The following is a 22587-nucleotide window of genomic DNA, read 5'->3' on the forward strand; positions in this document are numbered from 1 at the left end:
TTGGTGAAAAAAAGCAGAGGTCAGCAAATTACATCCACGGACCAGTCACCTGTTTCTGTAAAGTTCTATTAGAACACATCCATGCTCATGCATTTACATGTTATGGCTGCTTTCACAGTACAGCAGAGCTGAGTACCTGTGACAGACAGTATGGCCTATGATCCTACAATACTTACTATCTAGCCTTTTAAGAAAAAAACTGCTGGCCCCTGATGTAGAAACACTGAAATTCTCATATACTGCTAGTACAATCACTCTGGAAAACTGGATTATTTACTAGGGCTAAACTCATACATAACATATGACCCAGCAATTCCATTTTTATGACAGAGAAATGCATATTATTCTCAGGTAAAAAAAGGTAGAAGAATGTTCATGGGATCATTATTCAAAATAATAAAAAATGGAAACTCAATTGTCTATCAACAGTAGAACTGATAAATTCTGGTATATTAAAAAAATGGAATAGTATACTAAAATGAGAAACAAACTGCCATAGACAACAACATGAATTACTCGCTAACATTATACTGAACAAAACAATCCAGATGCAAAGTAAAATATATGATTCTTTTTACATGAAGCTCAAAAATGGGCACTAACAAACCCTTCCACAGATATCTATGTACAAGAACTGCCCAACGTATGATTTTTAGGGGCTGGGGGGCAGTGAGGAGTTGCTGCTTAATGGGAAGAGTTCCAGAATTGCAAGATGAAGAAGTTCTGGAGGTAGATGGTGGTGATGGTTGCACAACAATGTGAACGTATTCAATGACACTAAGTTGTACACTAAATAATGGTTAAAAACAAAACTGCCCAAGACAGTCTTCTCTGAGGCAAGAGCTCTTCTGAGGCTGCTAGGATATGATGAGCAAAAATACCTGGGGGTAGTATTTCCTTCTCTAGCTCATGGAGACCATGCCCTGCACAGCCCCTGCCACCTCTACGGTGGGAAAAAGGGCCAGGGTGGGCCTTGCTAAGCTGCCCAGCAGAGCCAAGGTCTCCCCACGGCTCTGGTACTCCTTGACAAGAGAAGTCTTCCTAAGAGTGTCTAGTAACCCACATTTAACTGTGGTCTCCTCTCTTCTCAGCTAGAGTTAGACTCGCAAGGTTAAATCAAGGCCCCTCTCCAGTGTAGCAGAAAAGGCCAGATTCTTACCCAGGATTCCCGAATTAACAAAGTGTACCAAGCTGAAATACTCAAGGAGATCATTTTGGATAGGGGTCCCGGAGATGAGCACCCGTCGGCTGGTGTTCAAGCTGTCCAGGGCCTGATAAGTCTGATTCTCGGAGTTCTTGAGCCTGTGTCCCTGCAAGGAAATTAATTCTCACTGAGGTCTGGGCACAATGTGGCCTCCCTAACAGTAGCAAAGTCTTGTGTAGACAGAAAAAGGGGAATCAAAAGCATTACAGGTCCTGAGCCTTGGGAACTGGGCAGGGGCACCAAGAGTGAGAGTTTATCCACTCTCTTGGGGAGAAACGGGCCAGGCTCAAGGACAGACCTTCAGCTTCTAGATCAATGCTACATCCATAAAGCAAGGATTCCCTGTTTCTTCCTCTGCCCCCATCTCCAAAGCCACAGCAGCCTGCCTATCCTCTTCAGTGATCATCTGGACATGTTAGAGACCCAGGCTTTCAGGGAATTCTCCCTCCCCCACTAGCCCAACCATCCTAGAACCTCCCGAGTCAGATGCCTTCTGTATTAGACTCCTGGCTGTGTCTGGACTGTCAGCGGTAAGGGAACTTAGTCCAGGTTCCTCCTCCCCTCTTTCCTCAGAACCCATCCAGTTCAGATCTAAACAAAGAGCCTCTCTCTGCATCCCTTCTCAAGCCCTATATCACCGCCACCCACTGCCCCTCCCCCACCCAGCACTCTATCTCACCAAGGCAGAAACTTTTAAAAGCAGAGACCATGTCAGATTTGCTTTTTAACTTAATGCACAAGACAGAGTTCTCTATTCAATGAATGTTTGCTGAAGAATGAAATGAATAACCAACATTGCTATTGGAGAATTAGATACAGAATTTTATTTAACAAAATGACTGAATGTTGTATACCTAAAACAAAAACATTTTATGTCAATTGTATCTCAATTAAAAAAAATTTAAAGACATCCTAAACAAAATTAAGTTTTAAAATGACTGAAAGCTCAAGCACTAGTCCTGAAACAAAAGGCTGAGACTTCTGAGCTGAAGAGGGAAAAGAAACTTTAAACTTGTGAAGAAATTACCCAAAAGGCCCTGGGGAAATGCGCATCAACAACTGGAACCCTCTAAACAGAAGCTCCCCGAGGGCAGGCAATCATGGGATCCCCAAGGCCTGACTCCTCTAACAGGTACTTCATAACTCAATTTAATGAACTGAGCTGATACACTACCTTTGTGGGTCTCTGTGGAAGAGGGCCAACCCCAGCTCCTATGGAGCCGCCCTGGCTCCAGACCCAGCTCCTGCCACCACTGGCCACAAATTTAAAAGCCAAACCCTGGCATCTCAGCAAATCAAACATTTGGCTAGCTAAAAAGTTGTCAAAGTTCTGACTGAATTTCTACTCTGGCAGAATTCTCAGCTTATCCTTTTAAAAGCAAAAAAAATGATACCAAGGTTAAATAACACCACTTCTCTCTCATGAGCCCCATGAATAGATTCTTGTTTTTAACACATTTCCCCAGCATCTGACTGGCTTTGTGTTCTAGAACTTGTAAAGAAACGTACATGGAACCGGTGAGGCATACAGGGACAGACAGTCCTTCCATAGCCAAGCCAAGCTTCACCCTACACCAAGCTTTGGTTACCCCCGAGGCAGGAGTGGAGAAGAGTCAGGCCTTAAAATCTCAGACCTGGATTCAAGTCCCAGCACTCCCCTAAGCTTGTTTCCTAACCTCCAAAACTGAGGTGAAGACAATGTCAGTCCCTCCCATTTATAACACCTTACAAAATGGTTCCATATACCCTCTTTCTTGATCTGGATCATGTCCCTTTCAGGTAGACAATGTGCCACCTCCTCTACAGTCTGAGAGCAGTTTCATCCACAGACATGCTTATAAGCAGCGAAGCCAACACTGATTCCAAGTGTTCTCACTTGCTCTGCCTAACTCAGATTACTATGTGGATCAAGATTTTGTACAAAGTTATCATGCTATTATTATCTTTCATTATTTCTGTGTGTTCCAGAGAAAAGCATCAGCTAGGAGGAAGCTGAGAACATGAAATCCTGGGGAAAAGGCTTTCCAGGACCTAAACAGGACAAACTCCTAGAGAAGGCTGACCATCTTTTCAGGACTCTGGCTTCCTCAGGTCTCTGACAAACAACACAATAGGGAATGGCAACCCACTACAGTATTCTTGCTTGGAGAATTTCATAGACAGAGAAGCCTAGTGGGCTATAGTCCATGGGGTCACAAAGAGTAGGACAGGACTTTCACTCTCCTACTCTGACACATGAAAGGTAGATGAGGGGCTTCCCAGGTGGTCTAGTGGTTAAGGCTCTGCACTCCCAATGCAGGAGGCCCCGGGCCGAATCCCTGGTCAAGAAACTAGATTTCGCATCCCCCAACTAAGAGCCACAATGCCACAATGAAGATCCCACGTGCTGCAACTAAGACCCAGCAGAGCCAAATAAATAACATTTTTTTAAAAAGGTAGATGAGTGTAAGGGAAGGCCAGGACGCTGCAGCGTACAAAGAGGCAGCTTGGAACCTTGTACCTCAGAAAACAGGAGAGAATGAGGGAAAAAATCAAACACTATAGAGCAAAAGAAAATCTAGATGCCCTCAGCCCTCAAGGGCTCAGACTGCCATCAGCCTGCCTTCCCTTCCCCTCCCCAACATCCTGGCCTCTAGACCAGGCTCCTGGCACAGTCCCTTTCCATGATGAAGCAAATGCCAGGGTGCTGTGCAGTGGTCACGTGCACACCCCACCTCAATCTGCTAAATCCCTTACTCCTACCAAGGAATGGCCCACCAGGGTATCAAAAGTTGGCAGACATGCCAGATAACAACTCTTCATAAGGACAAAAGTTCAACTGGGAAACAGCTCAGGGCTAGCAAGCATGGTTACCCTAAGTAAGCTTTTCTTCTTTGTCCCCTCCCAAAAGACCCTGATACTAGGGTAATCTATAGTCCCCAAAGCACCGTCAAGCCTGCCATCAGTTAAAGATGGGGCCAAGTCTTTCAGCCACCCGTCCACTAAAGCACCAGGGAATGCCCTGACTTTCCCCAAGATGTAAACAAGATCAACAGGCCCAGGGCAGCCAAGCCCCCTTTAGACCTGGGAAATTCTTTATACCAGGAAGCTCCCAGCCACCCTCACTCCTTTCTAAGTAGTAACATCCCTACTACCTTTCATGCTCAGTGCTGGAAAAGGCCAGAAAGCAACAACTGCTATATTTCCCTCAGTCCCAGAGTCAACACAGGTTCACAGTGTGTATGAACTATCCGCACCACTTTCCTGTCTCTGTGCATCTGTTCACGTGAGTCCTCTCAGCCTACATAAAAATCAGAGCTGACATTTACCAAGGTCTTATGACATACCAGGCACTGTGATAAAAGCTTTCCTTCATTTAATCCTAACAATAATCCCATAAGGCAGATATTATCACCCCATTTTACTGACACAGAGAAGCTTGGGTAGTTAAGTAATTTGTCCAAGGTCATATTACTGGTATGCAGCAGAACAGCCAGGATTTGAATAAGACCTCTCTGAACCTAGAACCTGTTCCCCTAAACCCTGTACTGTGTTTCTCCATCCATCCAAATCCCTCCCAGCCTTCAAAGTCCTTTGGTCTAGGAAAACTGTGTAGAGGGAACAAAATCAGTCAGCCCACAGCACCTCACTCTCCTTGGCATCCCAAGCACTACTTAACCCCTCTTTTGGCAGATTGGTACCCTGGGCTCTCCCTCTCATCTGCTGACTCTGAGGCGGTATGTTCTGTCCTCAGCATCTCCCAGTATCTAGCACAGCCCTTAGATGGCACTTTTCAGTGAGAAGACGCTGACAGACTTTTCTCCCACCACCCAAACAGCAGTACGTCAAGTACCTCATCACATATGACCAGTCCAACACTCCCTTTCTGGAGGACTCCAACGTGAAGGCGGAAAGTCTCATAGGAAATGATGAGGATGGGAGAAGGCACTCTGGCACCACGCTGGTTCATAAATCCTTCTACGACAGAAAAGGTGTCAGGACAGCAAGTCTGAGAATATGCTAAAGAAAAAACCAGTTTGATGATTCTGTAATTTAGCCTGGAAACAACTAAACTCTTTTTCATGGTAATTCTCTTATCCTCCACCCACTCCCTGCCCTCGACCCGGTTATCAGTGAGGATACGCTTAAGAAAGGAGCAGACTGTAAGGAGGAGTGCAGTCATGTTTGTTAAGGCTCCTACCCAGCTTTTGGTCTATCTCGTCCTTAGAGCCTCCATCGATGGCCAGAGGTTGGATCCTCCCTCCAAGCCATTTCCCAACTTCATTGTACCAGTTCCTCACTAGGCTGGAGGGCGACACCACCACTGCCTTGTCGATTTCTGGCTTGCAGTCTGGACTCTGGCGCAGAAGCGTCCACATCAGTGTGATGCACTGCAGCGTCTTGCCCAGGCCCATCTCATCAGCCATGATGCAGCCATGGCTCCCGGGGATGCGCCGACTGGTGACACACTCCCACAGGAACTTCACTCCCTGGGGAATAGTAACAGCTCTCAGCCCCCTTTGGCACCCCGCTGCTGCTGCCCCCGGGATGAGAGCCTCTCAAGCCCAGCCGCTGCCCCAGCTCAAACCTCACCCCCACCACCATTTACCTCTCTCTGATGAGGCCTCAAGACCTTACTCAGAATAGGATCAACAACCACATGAACAGGAAGTTTTTCCCTGAGAAAATACAACACAGAAAACACAGCTCAGACACTGCAACAGCACACCCTCAGAAAGCTATGTCCTGCTGATCCAGAGGCAGTTGCCTAAGACAGGACCTCTCTGGCCCGTGCAATCAAACCATGCATAGCAAATTCCTCTCCAGGGTGAGAAATCGAGGAGATGGCGTTGGGTTCCCTATGTCATCACCTGAACATCCCCTGCTCCCCTGAGTGAGCCTGGTGGGAAAGGATGAGGAAACCCACCAACTGGACATATCTACACACTCTTCTCCAGGCACTCTCCTCCCCAGCTACTCACTCTCTGCATGGTATGCAGTCATGACAGCACTCTGAAAACACGTGCAGGTCCCAGGGTGAAACCACACCAAAATGCTCTCTGCCCTCCAGGCTCTGTGCGCTCACAGAGGACCACAACTGCTCAAGAAACACCAGTGCACGTACTTGTCAAACTTCAGCTGGTCATGGGCGCTCAGTGGGGGAGGCTCATACAGAACCAAGGCACCTTCTTCCAGGGGGTCATGGAGGGCTCGGCGGACCCCAGCCCGTTTGAGGCCCAATGCCCGAGAGCCCAGAGGACCTAGAAACCAACAATTTGTCACTTGAGCCTCTAAGCTGAGGAGCTCCAGCCGGCCCAGGTTAAATGCCTATCCTTCACATAACCTTTCCAAAGCTTCCACATGACCCTCTCCCCCTAGTACCTCTCTCTCCAGATGCAATTTGGGCACCTCTGCCTAACCATTAACCAGCCTCCCTCAGATATTACTTCTCCCACTCAACTACAAGCTTCTGGGGGGCCAGGTCTCTTTCATCTTAGATCAAAACAATCCTGGAAAGGTCTGAAACCCTAACGGAGCCTTTCAAGACTGAAAGCTCAAGAGTTTGCCTCCTCCCCCCAGCCCGAGTGAGCACAACGCTCTGTCCTTTGTACAGAGGGGGAAACCTGCAGAACCTAGACCCCCAACAGAGTCAGCCTTGTAAAGGACATGCTACTGGACTCACTTGGACTGAACGGAGCCTGGGTCCATCAGCCACCCTGGCCCACCAGAAGCTTCCTACACACTGGTACATCCCCACCAAGATGAGGGGCACTTAGTCTTGGTGACCCTATCAAACACAGACCTCATGCAGGCCCCAGGAGGGTGACCCCACACATAGTCATCACTGGACTGGCATCTTTAACTCCAAGGTAAGCTTGTACTTACAAAAGCAGATGTTTTGATCTATTTGGGCATATTCACACATGACTAATTTAAGAAACAGAAGAGTCTCCACTTTTACCTTGATAATTTGGAATGGGGATTTTGAAAGGCTTTGACAAAATGCTTCGAATAAATGCTTCCTAAAAAAAGAAGAAACAAGGATTCAGGACTGCTTGGAGATGTTATGGGATATTTTTATAAAGACAGTAAAAAATGCCCAGGTAAGCATCATAATATATTCAGATCACCGTAGTTTGACTACATCTCATTCAGATGCATCTAGAACAGAAGATGTGCTCCATATTAAATTATTAGGTTTTGTACAACGGCTTTCATCTTTGAGGCTTTGCATGAGGTTCCACAAATCCCCAGGGACAAGGCAGTGCCAAAGCAAATACCTGGCCTTGGTTAACCACAAGACTCAGAACCTTTAGCTCATGAAAGATCATGCCAAGCAAGCATACCGAACTATTCCCTAAGCTGCAGTGCCTTAAGAAAGCACCACAAACTGACCCGATCCCAGTACTAACAGAACTCTCAAGTCTAGATTCAACCACTGTCCTATAAGGCTATATCTTTCCAAGCATAGCTCACACTTCTTTTGTAATCTCTGATCAATCCTGCTTACTGCATCTAATTCCCACATAAATTTTCACATCAGCCTCCTCGGGAACTAAACAGCCCTTCAAAGAGTAGTGGTCACAGGAGAAAAAGGAGTAGTATCAGTAAAATAATGTTGATAACAACAAAAATGACAGTAATGATGATGACTAATAATGTATGTCAGATGCAGTGCTAAGTCCTTGCATTCATGTTACCAATTCTCATTAATAGCTCTTTGAGGTCTCTATATTACTGGCACCCCTATTTTACAGATGAACAAATTGAGGCCGAGTGGTTTCCCAAGTCACACAACCATGACGTCTGTAGGACTTTCCTGATTTCAGGGCCTTTATTTGTAACAGATGGGCAATATGGCTTCCTGACCCAACCTATTTGAGTTTAGCATGTGGACCAGCCCAGAGTCAACAGCTTCCTGCATGGAACGGCACAAGAGAGGGGAAAACATGAGCCAAGAGGACATGAGAGAGGGGGCAAGCCAATCACCAAAAAAGCCGGGGACAAGGATGACAGGAAGTCTCTGTGCCATCACTTCAGCCTGGAATCAGCACTGGGCTACTGGGCTGGGGCAGAAGGACGCTCGGGAGTCCACAGTGTCAGCTCCTGAGCTAACTGACAACTCCCATCTAAGTTCTCATCTATAGACACCTGAGCCCTCTAGGCAATTACAATAGCCTGTGAACCTCAACAAAATAATAAAGAGTTAGCCAAGAGAGCAAGGAGAAAACAAGAGCAGAAACACTGAAGGCAGTCTTAATGGGATACATTAGTGGGAAAGTAATGAAAAATACTCTCTTCTAGCAAAAACACAGTTTAATAGGGGGGGAAAAAAAAGCAATTGCCCTGAAATTTTTATCTTTTTATTCTGATCCACCTGTATAGATTATAAATTAAATTCTAGAAACTCAATGTACTTTAAATAAGAAGACTGTAAATTCATTATGGCAATGTATTGCAAGATAGAAAAGAAATGTGGAGAACTGAACTTCATCACCACGCTTAAATAACACAAGGCTAGGGTTGGAGAAAGGCTCCAATTCTTTATTTGCAATTTCTTTGCAGCTGAATAAAATCTTTTGATTATTTTTAATTATCAAAGAAAGGATAATGAGAAACTTATACATGAAAGATGCTAACAAAAAGCTACCATTAAGTCAAAGAGGAAAAGGAAAAAGATGGACTCAATTTCTTCCCTAACTTGGCATCAATTCTGCTTTTAATTCTGAAACTGAGATATTATTTTCAAGATTATCAATGTAAGAGGCTAGTATTAAAGCTCTAAGTAGCCAAGAATTTATGCTCCAAATTTAAAAAGACTTTCAGTAAAACCCAGGAACTGTAAGTTCTGCAGGTAGAAGTTCAGGCTTGTGGAACTACTGTGGAAGGAGGTAAGGACCCCTGGCTAAAACCATCTGAGGGCACACACAGCCTGCAAGACTTGCAATGCAGCTTCCAAGAATCTGGCCTGGGAATAGTCATTAGACTCTGACAGAGGGAGGGGAGGAAAGCATGCTCTTACTCGGTTTCGTTACTGAAAATCCACATCACCCTTTCCTCTAGATGATAGAAGAGGGAGAAGAACATTCCTCCTCCTCCCCAAGGTCAAAGCTTCCCTCTTCCACAGATAGTCATTCTATCAGGCCTGCCTGATCTTTCTCTATCTCAAGCTTCTTCTACCAGCTCTTTCTCACCAGCATTTAAGACATGCTTAACTCTCTCCTATCTGAAAAACAGAATGTCCTTTGACCTCATATCTCCTCCCCTTCAAACTTCTAGAAAAAGTAGTGTTTCCCCCTTATCTCCCACTCCTCCTATCTTCTGAAATGATTCTTCCCAAGGTCATCAATGGCCTACAAGACCTTAAATCCAAGAGATATTTTTCTACCCTATCTTACTAGACAAAGCTGGTCACTCCCTCTCAAATAGTCTCTGCTTTTGACTTCCAAGACACCATCATCCCACTATTTTGTCTTTCTGGGACTTTACACTCAGTCGCCTAACAGGCTCCTCTTCTTCTGCCCAATCCCTTTAAAAGTCAGTGTTTCTCAGGGTTTGACCCTAAGTTCTTCTGACTATACATTCACATGGACATGCCAATACACTTTTTGGAGGTGTCAAACTCTATGCCAATCACCTCAAATCTCTTTCCAGTCCATAACACCCTCCTAGGTACCACATCCACATGTGCAAACCTAGACAACCCACAGGACTTAAAACTCATTGTGTCTAAGACTAAAGTCTGCCCCCAGGTCTGCACTGACTTCTGTAGTCCTAAAGCATTTTTTTCCTTTGGGGATCCTTCCTCCACAGCCTTCACACAGGCTGTTCCCTTTACCTGGAACATTCCCTGCTCTCTTCATCTGGCAAACTCCTCACATTCTTCAGGACCCGACCTAATCAGCATGTCCCTCAGATTCGAGTCTCCACCAGCCTCCAGACTGTTAGGCCTCTTGTTTGCAAACTCTCACCACCCTCACACTTATCTCATAAGATAAATCCTGAATTAAAACAGCTCCAGAGGACTAATACTACTTTTCTAAGCTCAAGAAACAAACAATATTACTTTAGTGAATTATATACATATGGTAAAACAATCACAAAAAGCAAGGGATGATGAACATAGTTAGGATGGTGGTACCTCTGGGAATGGAGAAAGAATTATGACTGATGATGTTCTAGCCCTGGGTGGTGGGTTCACAGGTGCTATTTCGGTTTATACCTTTTATACATTATACATTTTATGTTTCTGTATTCATCAAATAGTATGTAAAATGTTTTCTGAATGCATAAATAACTAACCTCCATTATACATTCCTATCATATTCCCATTTTCCCTTGAAAATGTCCCTATAAAGGAAAAACACAATCTTGTGTCTCTACCATTGCAACAAAAACAACAAAACACCTAGGAATAAACCTTGCTACAGGACATCCTTGGTGGTCCATTGGTTAAGAATCCACCTGCCAGTGCAGGGGACGTGGATTTGATCCCTGGTCTGGGAAGATTCCACATGCTGAAGAATCAGTACTTGCAGCCTGCGTCACAACTACTGAAGCCCTTGCACCCTAGAGCCCATGCTCCCCAACAAGAGAAGCCACCGCAATGAGAAACCCACTCATAGCAACTACAGAGCAGCACCTGCTTACCACAACTAGAGAAAGCCTGTGGGCAGCAACAAAGATCCAGCACAGGTAAAAAAAAAAAAAATCCTACCTACAGAGGCAAAGGCCCTAAGGCCCTGCTTATTTAACTTATATGCAAAGTACATCATGCGAAATGCCCGGCCGGATGAAGCACAAGCTGGAATCAAGACTGCCGGGAGAAACATCAATAACCTCAGATACGCAGATGACACCACCCTTATGGCAGAAAGTGAAGAAGAACTAAAGAGCCTCTTGATGAAAGTGAAAGAGGAGAGTGAAAAAGTTGGCTTAAAGCTCAACATTCAGAAAACTAAGATCACAGCAGCTGGTCCCATCACTTCATGAAAAATAGATGGGGAAACAATGGAAACAGTGACAGACTTTATTTTCTTGGGCTCCAAAATCACTGCAGATGGAGACTGCAGCCATGAAATTAAAAGACGTTTACTCCTTAGAAGAAAAGCTATGACCAACCTAGACAGCATATTAGAAAGCAGAAACATTATTTTGCGGACAGAGGTCCACCTAGTCAAAGCTATGGTTTTTCCAGTAGTCATGTATGGATGTGTGAGTTGGGACTATAAAGAAAGCTGAGCACCGAAGAATTGATGCTTCTGAACTGTGGTGTTGGAGAAGACTCTTGAGAGTCCCTTGGACTGCAAGGAGATCAAACCAATCAATTCTAAAGGAAATCAGTCCTGAATATACATTGGAAGAACTGATGCTAAAGCTGAAGCTCCAATACTCTGGCCACCTGATACAAAGAAGCAACTCATCAAAAAAGACCCTGATGCTGGGAAAGATTGAAGGCAGGAGGAGAAGGAGACAGCAGAGGGTGAGATGGTTGGATGGCATCACCAACTCAGTGGACATGAGTTTGAGTAAACTCTGGGAGTTGGTGATGGACAGGGAGGCCTGGCGTGCTGCAGTCCATGGGGTCACAAAGAGTTAAGACACGACTGAGTGACTGAACTGACTGACAGAGGCAAAAGGCCTGTATGCAGAAAAGTGTAAGATACTGATGAAAGAAATCAAAGATACAAACAGATGGAGATATCCCAATTTCTTGGATTGGAAGAATCAATTTTGTGCAAACTTAAGTGAGTATACTACCCAAAGGAATCTGTAGATTCAGTGCAATTCCTATCAAATTACCAATGGCATTTGCCACAGGACTAGAAAAGAAAATTTTACAATTTATATGGAAACAGAAAAGATCTTGAATAACCAAAGCAATCTGGAGAAACAAAAATGAAACTGGAGGAATCAAGCTCCCTGACTTCAGGCTATACTACAAAACTACAGTAATCAAGATACCGGCTCAAAAACAAAAATATAGACCAATGGAAAAGGACAGACAGCCCAGATATAAACCCACACACCTATGGTCATCTTATCTATGACAAAAGCAGCAAGAAAATACAAGAGAAAAGACTTCAGTAAATGGTGCTGTGAAAACTGGACAGCTATGTGTAGAAGAATGAAATTAGAACACTTCCTAACACCATACACAAAAATAAACTCAAAATGGGTTAAACACCTGAATATAAGGCCAGATAGCACCCCACTCCAGTACTCTTGCCTGGAAAATCCCATGGACGGAGGAGCCTGGTAGGCTGCGGTCCATGGGGTCGCGAAGAGTCAGACTTGACTGAGTGACCTCACTTTCACTTTTCACTTTTATGCATGGGAGAAGGAAATGGCAACCCACTCGAGTGTTCTTGCCTGGAGAATCCCAGGGATGGAGTCGCACAGAGTCGGACACGACCAAAGTGACTTAGCAGTAGCATAAGGCCATACACAATAAAACTCTTAGAGGAAAACATAGGCAAAACACTCGAATCTTTTTTGATGCACCTCCTAATGAAAATAAAAATAAACAAATGAGACCTAATTAAACGTAAAAGCTTTTGTACAGTAAAGGAAACCACAAACAAGACAAAAAGACAACCCTCAGAATAGGAGGAAATATTTGCAACTGAAGAAACTGAAAAAGGATTAATCTCCAAAATATACAAACAGCTCATGCAGCTCATTATCAAAAAAACAACCCAATCAAAAAAATGGGCAGAAGACCTAAATAGACATTTCTCCAAAGAAACCATACAGATGGCCAAACAAACACATGAAAAGATGCTCAACAAAACTAATTATTAGAGGAATGCAAATCAAAACTACAATGAGGTATCAACTCACACCCATCAAAATGGCCATCATCAATAAAATCTACAAACAATAAATGCTGGAGAGCGAGTGGAGACAAGAAGTCCTCTTGCACTGTTGTTGGGAATATAAACTGGTACAAACACTATGGAGAACAGTATGGAGGTTCCTTAAAAAACTCAAAATAGAACTAGCATATGAACAGCAATCTCACTACTGGACATATACTCAGAGAAAACCATAATTTAAAAAGACACATGTAGTAGTCAGTTGTGTCTGCCTCTTTGTGAACCCATGGACCATAGCCTGCCAGGCTCCTCTGTCCATGGGATTTCCCAGGCAAGAATACTGGAGTGGGTTGCCATTTCCTTCTCCAGGGGATCTTCCCGACCCAGAGATCAAACATCTCCTGCATTAGTAGGCAGATTGCTCACCACTGAGCCACCTGGGAAGCTCACACCTGAAACACACACAACACTGTAAATCAACTATACTCCAATAAAAATTTAAAAAATGAAATATCAACTCTCTAAAGCAAAAAATAAAGTTATTACAAAATAATGACTATACTTCCTTGTGTTGCATGTCCTTGTTGCTTATTTTATAAAAAAAAAAGACTGATGTATTCCAATGTTCACTGCAGCACTACTTACAATAGCCAGAACACGGAAGTAACCTAAATGTTCATCAACAGAGGAATGGATAAAGGATAGATAGTATGTATGTGTGTGTATGTGTGTGTGTGTCCGTCCACAATGGAATTAGCCATAAAAAGGAATGAAATTGGGTCATTTGTAGACACATGGATGGACCTAGAGATTGTTATAAATGAAGTAAGCCAGAAAGAGAAAAACAAGTATCATGTATTAACGTATATAAGTGGAATCTAGAAAAATGGTATAGATGATATCTGCAAAACAGAAATAGAGACACAGAAGTAGAGAACAAATGCATGGACACCAAAGGGGAAAGGGAGAGGGTGGGATGAATTGGGATTGACATATATACACTCCTGATACTATGTATAAAATAAATAACTAATGAGAATCTACTGTATAGCTCAGGGAACTCTATTCAGTGCTCTGTGATGACCTAAATTGGAAGGAAATCCAAAAAAGAGGGGAGATACACACACACAGCTGATTCACTTTGCTGCACAGCAGAAATTAACACAACACTGTAAAGCAACTATACTGCAATCAAAGTTAATTAAAAAAACAATCTTGCATCACCTCTATTCTCAATACTACACTATTTCTGACACCTGACATGTGGGTTTTCCACACCTCAAGCAAATCTTCATTTCCACGTGGGTTCCCTACACCTTAATTCCAACACTATGTTCCAGGAGAAAGCATCAGAAGCAAATCTCAAATCGAGGTGCTTCTGACCACAAAGTGAAAGTGTTAGTCGCTCAATCAGCTCTTTGCGACCCCATGGACTGTAGCCTGCCAGGCTCCTCTGTCCACGGGATTTTCCAGGCAATACTGGAGGGGATTTTCCCAACTCTGGGATAGAACCCGAGTTTCCTGCATTGCAGGCAGTCTTGAAAGGCTCTGACCACAAGCTACAAATCAAATGTTACCACAACCCCTTCCTTAGATTAATTCACTAGCTGATTCAGAGAACTCAGATAAAGTTTACTTACTAGATTACTGGTTCATCACAAAGAATATTAAAAGATATGAATGAATAACCAGATGAACAGACACACAGAGGGAGGTCTGGAAGAGCGATGAACACTGGAGCTTCTGGCCCAGAGAAGCTTCGGGTGTGCCTCTTCCTGACTTCCAGCTCACTAACTGGGAAGTTCTCCAAACCCTCCCAAACCTTTTGTGTTTCTAAGGAGGCTTTTGACACAGGTAGGACTGATTAAACATTGGCCATTGGTGGGTTGGTTCCCCTGGCAACCAGTCCCAAAGTTAAGTGCTTTCCAAAGTCATCTCATTAGTAAACTCAGGTGTGGCTGAAAGGGGTTCATTAGGAATAACAGAAGACATCTTGATCCCTCTTATCATTTAAATTCCAAGGGTTTTTGGAGCTGTGTCTTGGTGTCCTTCAGAAGGTTTAGAGGAAAAAGCTTCGGATGGAGCTAGGCAAATCTGACAATTTTGTAACTTTAAGCAAATTATTTAACCCCTCTAGGAGTCAGCTTCCTTATCTTAAAAAAATAAGTTACACAAGATAATGCACATAACCTGCCATGGTGATGATTACTTTTGATTTTACTAAAGGATACAGTGAAAGCTACAGGCTCTGGTACTTCTTAAAAGCCACTATGCAAAATCAGAGACAGTTCTCTGACGGGTTCCAACACCCTGCCTAAATGGGAACGTCTTCACTCTCTGCACCTCGTTGTCATCACCAGTCTGAGCCACCTGAGAGCTGGTGCCCAAGTAGCTACAACAAGGGGGATTCCAAGTCAGAACTAAAGAAATCTCTAAGAAAAGAGGTCAGGCCTTTTCCAGGCCCTGGGAGCTGTGGCGAGGCCGAAAGCACCCACTAAAGCATCTGCTGGCTACTGTGTGAGGACTCAGGGAGCCTCCCTAGACAAAAGAGGGCACACACAGACATTGACAGGTTATAGCTCGGGCTTACATGTTGACTGCTGTCCAGACAGGGTGGTCGATTCGTTAGCTGAGTCAAAGGTTTCCGAAAAGGAGACAGGAAACACTCCTGGCTCTGGGTCTCACAGCTGGATTTCTTAGGTTTCTTAGGAGTCTAGGAGAGAGAATTGGAGAAGATGAAGTCTGGATGATACACAGTTAGCCACAATGACAACTAATATTTAAAATGCTCATTAAGCGTGAAGCACTGTGCTAAACTCCTCACATGTGTTATCGTATATCATCTTCACAGTAATCCTAGAATACATGTTTACATCCTGATGTAACAGGTGAGAACAGTGGAGCTTAGTGAGGTTAAAGAACTTGCCGATTTTGAGGGGCAGTGAAAAGTAAAAGTCGCTCAGTCCTGTCCAACTCTGCCTCCCCATGGACTATACAGTCCATGGAATTCTCTAGGCCAGAATACTGGAGTGGGTAGCCATTCCCTTCTCCAGGGGATCTTCCCAACCCAGGAATCAAACTGGCACTGCAGGCGGATTCTTTACCAACTGAGCTATCAGGGAAGCCCCGAGGGGCAATGGAAGTGAATGAAGTGGGCCTGTGATGGGCAAGTCCATCAGTAGCACTGTCAAGCTGCTCACAAATCTTCACTCCAAAAGCCCCAAGGAATGAGTGACTCTTTGCTTTCCTCCCAGGGTTTACCAATGGAGGCCAAGAGTAGAGCTGCTCCCAACTCCCAGGCCGCTCTCGTCAGTCCCCACCATGTCTGTGAGAACACCAGCACTGAAAGCATTTTCTGGAGCAACCAGGAGCAGACAACACCAAGTGCTGCCCCAAGTTCAAGTCTGAGACCCATGTAAGTGACAAGGGGCAGTCAAGGCAGCCTGCACACCAGCAGTGCAGCTACAGAACGAGCCCCACTGAGCCATCAGGCAAGAATCCACTTGTAACAGCTTGCCAAGGTATCTGAAGCTACAAGGCACACCTGAAACAAACACCAGACCCCTTTCACTCTCTCTATGGGCTTTCACTCACATGTTGCAACCGCCCCAAACTGCCTTCTAGATATTTCTTAGCTAATCCCTTCCTCCAAAGTTCCAATGACCAAGCCACTGCTTCTTGAATTGCTTTCTCTGAAGTGCATGCTACCTCATCATCCTACTGATTTAGGTTACATAGGTCCTGCCCACAGTTAGCCCCAAAAAGCCTCCAAGGCAGGGCTCAGTCCAAAGTCGAATGTGGTGCCCTTGATTATCTGCAGGGACTGGAAGGGCACCACCCCTCCAATCAAGGCCCAGGGAAGCTCAGATTCTACCGTAGGCCCAGTGCTACTGTTCTGTGACACTGGGCAGGTGACAAAGAGAAAAAGAGCTGCTAGTTGCTGCTGGGGCCTCCTCCTTTTTTCCCAAGGTTGCCAAAGGGTCCAACCCAATCAGCTCTTTGCTTTGGAACACCCCTTCTTATCAGGAAAACTGAGGCATACTAGCTTTTAGTGAGCACCTTGAGGACAAAGATTTTATTTATCCAGTTCGATGCCTGACACATAGTAAGCACTCACTAAAAGAACAGTAAGCACTGAAAGGCTTCTGGAGGTGACAGGGTACATTTCATGTAACCCCAGGAACCAAGTCTAGGATTCCTCTCCGCCTAAACGGCCCTGCAACCCGACGTCCCCTATCCCCTATCCCCTTGAGGGCAGAGTACTCACCACTGTTCCAGGCTGCCAGTCTTCATCATCAGAGGGTCCATCTTCCGGTTTTCTTTTGGCCAGCTGGCTGGGAGCTAAGCTCCTCCTCTGTAAGAAGAGGACGGAAACAGTCCATTAGACCCAGTCATAGGGCTAGCCACAGTCTCCCATAGGTCCATACTTACCATCCTGGACCCAGGAATATAAAATGTCAAGTACCCATTAGGCAAAAGTCAAAGGCACCCAGCAGCTGAGAATGTACAACCAGCCTAGTAAAGAGCGGGCTGCTACTCTTTTGAGAGCATGGGCTAATTAAAGGAGCAGGGATGGAGGGAATACAGCCAGGGGCTGAGGTTTGGGCCCGAAGTATGAAGAGTGTCGGTCTCCAGGTAGCCAAGGCGGGAGAGAAGGGCAAAAAGGAAGTACCCAATCAGAAGTGGGTAGAGGTCTAGGATGGGGAGAAGAGGCAGGGGAAGAGACGGCCAGACTGGGCAGAGGAGAGTCGGGATAACGGCCCCAGATGGACCTGAAGGCAGCGGGTAGCGGGGGGGGGGGGGGGGGGGGGAAGGGTGATAATCTGAGGCCTGGGGAGGGCGAGTCCAGAGAAGGGATTTCCCAGGTCGGAGTGAGGATGCGGGCCTAAGGGAGGCCGAGCAGGAGTCCAGGCAGGACACGCAGAAGACCCGGGCTTGGGAGGGGAATCCCAGGCAAGGCTGGAAAGAGCCGCAGAGCAGAATCCCAAGCACTGCCGCTTAACCTTCCTCTACCCAAAGCGCGCGTTAACAGCCGCCAGGACTCCCGGGACCCGCCAGGCCCGGTCAATCGAACCTCCCGCGGTGCAGCCACCGCACCACCCATTGGCTGCGTTCGATGCGTTCGGCGCTCGCGCCTCAAGAATGGGGGCGGGCCTAACCCTGCGGTCGCGGAGAGGAGGGGGCTGTGGAGGTGGGTTGGCTAAACGGACCAGCGACGAGGTGGGACTTAGGAGGGAGGGCGGGGTCCGCGGTGGCGGGAGCGGTTGGGCGAGGTGGGTGGGGCAAGAGGACCAGCTAGGTTTTTGTGCTTGGGGGCAGGGCTTGCCTTCGGGTCCACTGGCGCGTTGGAGAGGCCGTTGTGCTGCCTGGGAAGCAACTGAAGTGATGGTTTACTTCAGATGGGGCTACGAAGGACTTGCGCCTGGGTGCAGAAGGCTGGGACAGGGGGGCTTAGTATGTGACAGAGCTGGAGAGGAGGTCGGGGTTGGAGTTAAATGTCCCTCCTCTTCCCCCATCCCCACCCGCCGAGGGTGGGGGCAGTTTTTCCGTCTGGACTCCCTACCACGTGGTCGGCTTAGGCAGTGAAAGCTCCCAGGGGACTTGATTTTTAGCTCTGGGGTGTCTCGAAGAAAGCTACCTTCCTTTCCTAGGCAAAACCGTGCTGGCAGCAATGTGGCTTTGGAATCAGGCCTAATCCTATACACTCAGTCTTCCTGTAGGCTCAGTCTCTTAAAACGTCAATTACTTCATAACGAAACTGTATTAGTATTTTGGCTATTCAGAGAACTAATGTGCTTAAATTTATCGATATAATGCCAAGCACAACCTAGGTACTCATTAGTAAGGGGTATACACATAGCATTTATTGCCAGGTACCTCTAAGTTTCTGAGTTATAATCATTTAATAAAGAAAGCGGAGCGCTGAAGAATTGATGCTTTTGAACTGTGGTGTTGGAGAAGACTCTTGGGAGTCCCTTGGACTGCAAGGAGATCCAACCTGTCCATCCTAAAGGAAATCAGTCCTGAATATTCATTGGAAAGACTGATGCTGAAGCTGAAACTCCAGTATTTTGGCCACCTGATGTGAAGAACTGACTCATTTGAAAAGACCCTGATGCTGGAAAAGATTGAAGGCAGAAGGAGAAGGGGACGACAGAGGATGCGATGGTTGGATGTCATCACTGACCCAGTGGACATGAGTTTGGGTAGGCTCTGGGAGTTGGTGATGGACAGGGAGGCCTGGCATGCTGCAGTCCGTGGGATCGCAAAGAGTAGACACGACTGAGCGACTGAACTGAACTGAATGCTCACAACTGTGAGGCAGGTTTATTATTGTCCCTGTACACTAAAAAAAATTGCTCACAACCTAAAAGTTGAGAGTTAAGTTTTGTTTGGTGGAAATTTTTAGGACATCAAGCCCAGGAAGCAGAATCTCAAGTAACCCTAAGAGAACTGCTCAGAGGAGGCAAGGGGGAACTTCCATATATAGAAGTTTTGCAACACAGAGCAAGTAGTCAGAAACATCTAAAGTGAAAGTGTTAGTCATTCAGTCGTGTCCTACTCTCTGCAACTCCTTGGACTGTAGCCTGCCAGTCTCCTCTGTCCATGGGATTTCCCAGGCAAGAGTACTGGAGTGGGTTGCCATTTCTTTCTCCAGGGGATCTTCCCAACCCAGCGTTTGAACCTGGGTCTCCAGCATTGCAGGCAGAGTCTTTACAGTCTGAGCCACAGGGAAGCCCTAAAAATTATTGTAGAAATAATTGAAGAAAGCCAGAAATCACAAATTAAGGAATTTAGTGATTTTCTGTGTATGGGAAGATGCAAGATTCTGGGCTCAGTGAAATTATGCCTTTGATCTGCACCTCAGCTCTCTGGGGCCAGTATCCTGTGCTTTCAGGCTTCCTTGATGGTTCAGACAGTAAAGAATCAGCCTGCAATGCAGGATACCTGAGTGGATCTCTGGGTTGGGAAGATCCCTTGGAGAAGGGAATGGCAGCCCACTCCAGTATTCTTGCCTGGGAAATCCCATGGACAGAGGCACCTGGCGACTACAATCCATGGGATCACAGAGTCAGACAAGACTGAGCAACTTTCACTCACATCCTGTGCTTTTACATCCTGAGTTTCCTCGGGGTTCACCTTAGAGAATGGCTGCAGTCTGATGGCTGCTGGACAGCAGGTATTCTTTGTTTCCTTTATGAGTTCCCCCAGGGCTCACTACTTTCTGTGGTGGCTGCAAGTCTCCAATTGCTGATGACTGTGACATATTTTGAAAAGACCCTGATGCTGGGAAAGATTGAGGGCAGGAGGAGAAGGGGGTGACAGAGAATGAGATGGTTAGATGGCATCACCATCTCAATAGACATGAGTTTGAGCAAACTCCAGGAGATAGTGAAGGACAGGAAAGCCTGGTGAGCTCCAGTCCAAATGAACAACAGTGGCAGGCAGTATTCCATTTGTCATCCTCATTTTACAGATGAAGAAACTGCTTAGAGAAACTAAGGTTACACACCTTGAGAATAACCAGGATTTGAATTTAGAACCATTGTTCTTCAGTCACCATGCTGTGGTAAGGAGGGGCTGAGCTAAATTTTGTGGGGCCTGAAGCTTTTGTAAGTACTTGTTTAGGCCTTCTAAAGTTAGGTACACATTAAAATTAGGTACTCAGGGCTTCCCTGGTGGCTCATTGGTAATGAATCTGTCTGCCAATGCAGGAGACACAGGTTCATTCCCTGGTCCAGGAAGCTCCCATATGCTGCAGAGCAACTAAGCCCAGCCTTCACAACTGCTGAACCCACACTGTGCAGCCTTGGAGCTGCACCTACTGAGCCCACATGCAGCAACTACTGAAGCCCAAGTGCTCTAGAGCCCATGCTCTGCAACAAGCCACCACAATGAGAAGCCCACACACAACTGGAGAGTAGTCCACTCTCACTGCAACTAGAGAAAGATCACAGACCAACGAAGACCCAGCAGAGCCAAAAAATAAATAAATAAAATTAGGTTCTCGATATATATATATATATTTTTTTTTTAATGAAAAAACAATTATGGAATCTTGGAAATTTAGGTCCCTTTCTTCTGAAACCTCTAGGCAATTTATCAGAAAGCCTTCCTGCTGCAGTCTGGCTTCTCCTCAATTAGAACACTCTGGTCCCTAATAACTTCCAGGACTCCAGGGTCTGTGCAGGTGGGCCCTGAAGCTTATCTTTAGCTTTATGGTAAATCTGCCTCTGATGACAACTATTATTATTTGCCTGAAGTGGGACAGGATATACTTGCTTACTGACTTTTTAATCATGTATTTAAAGATAATTACCAAAAAAAGCTAAAGAAAAAAAAAAAGATAATTGCAGATTCATATGCAATTGTAAGAAATAATACTGAGAGATACTATGTACCTTTTACCACGTTCCTCTAATGGTAACATGTTGCAGAAGTATAGTATGACATCAGGACCAGGATATTGACATAATGCAGTCACCATACAGAACATTTCCCTCACGTCCTGAGAATCCCTCATGTTGTCCTTTTATAGCCAGCCCCTTGCCCCTCTCACTTCTGCCCCTTCTTTAATCCCTGGTAACTAGTAATTTATTCCCCATTTCTATAGTTTTGTCATTTCAAAAATGTTATCTTAATGGAATCATATAATAGTAACTTTCTAAAATTGACTTTTTCCACTCAGCATGATTCTCTAGAGATTTACCTAGATTGTTGAGTATATGCATGTCATATCAATATTTCTTACTGTTGCCGAGTAGTATTCTGTGATGTGGATGTACCTCAGTTTATTTAACTAGTCACATGTTAAGGACACCCAGGTTGTTTCCAGTGTTGTCTCTTATGAATTCCTACAAGCATTCATTTGCAGATTTTTGTGTGAACATGTCTTTATTCTCTGGGATAAATGCCCAGGGGTACAATTGCTAGGTTATAGAGTATTTGCATGTTTAACTTTTTAAAAAACTCACAAATTGTTTTCCAGAATGACTGTACCATTTCACATTCCCACCAGCAATGTATGAATGATCCAGTTTTTCCACATTCTCATAAATTTGATGTTATCACTGTTTTTTACCTTAGCTGTTCTGGTAAGTGTCGAGTAATATCTTGTGATTTTAATTTGCATTTCCCTAATTGCTAATGACATTGAACATCTTTGTATGGACTTGATTGACATCTGTATTTCTTAGTGAAATGTCTCTTCAATATCTTTTGTCCGCTTTCTAATCAGATTGTTTTTTACAGCTGTTTTGAATATGCTTTATGTATTCATAAAATAGTAGTTGTTTGTCAGATATGTGGTTTGCCAATATTTTTGTCCATTCTGTAGCTTATTTTTCCATCCTCTTAACAGAGTCTTTCACCAAACAAGCCTCCTTAATTTTGATGACGTACAGTTTATCAGTTTTTCCCTTTTATGGATCATGATTTTGATGTCAACTCTAAGAACACTTGACCTGGGAACACCTTGGTGGTTCAATGGTTAGGACTTGGCACCCTCACAACCACAGCCCAGGTTTGATCCCAGTCAGGGGAACTAAGATCCTGCAAGCTGCATGGCACTGTCCCGCCAAAAAA

General features: G+C 45.0%; 1 protein-coding gene across 3 annotated transcripts in view; it reads right to left on the reverse strand.

The window, feature by feature from the left end:
- The window catches only part of RAD54L (RAD54 like), a 27073-nt gene extending 9003 nt beyond the window's left edge, over positions 1 to 18070 (reverse strand). For 2 of the 3 annotated variants that reach the window (XM_043875625.1, XM_043875623.1), the window contains exons 1-9: positions 17434 to 18070; positions 17270 to 17356; positions 15593 to 15715; positions 7146 to 7206; positions 6309 to 6444; positions 5793 to 5862; positions 5385 to 5673; positions 5037 to 5161; positions 1160 to 1310 (exon numbers count right to left, since the gene is read on the reverse strand). In XM_043875625.1, coding sequence (XP_043731560.1) covers positions 1160 to 1310; positions 5037 to 5161; positions 5385 to 5673; positions 5793 to 5862; positions 6309 to 6444; positions 7146 to 7206; positions 15593 to 15715; positions 17270 to 17356; positions 17434 to 17436 — 1045 coding nt within the window. In that variant the 5' untranslated portion in view covers positions 17437 to 18070. The remainder of the gene's footprint in view (positions 1 to 1159; positions 1311 to 5036; positions 5162 to 5384; positions 5674 to 5792; positions 5863 to 6308; positions 6445 to 7145; positions 7207 to 15592; positions 15716 to 17269; positions 17357 to 17433) is intronic. The other variant, XM_043875626.1, reaches the window with a different exon arrangement.
- Between the last annotated feature and the right edge of the window lie 4517 nt (positions 18071 to 22587).

Source organism: Cervus elaphus, chromosome 20 (genome assembly GCF_910594005.1).
Source record: "Cervus elaphus chromosome 20, mCerEla1.1, whole genome shotgun sequence".
NCBI classification, from domain to species: Eukaryota; Metazoa; Chordata; class Mammalia; order Artiodactyla; family Cervidae; genus Cervus; species Cervus elaphus.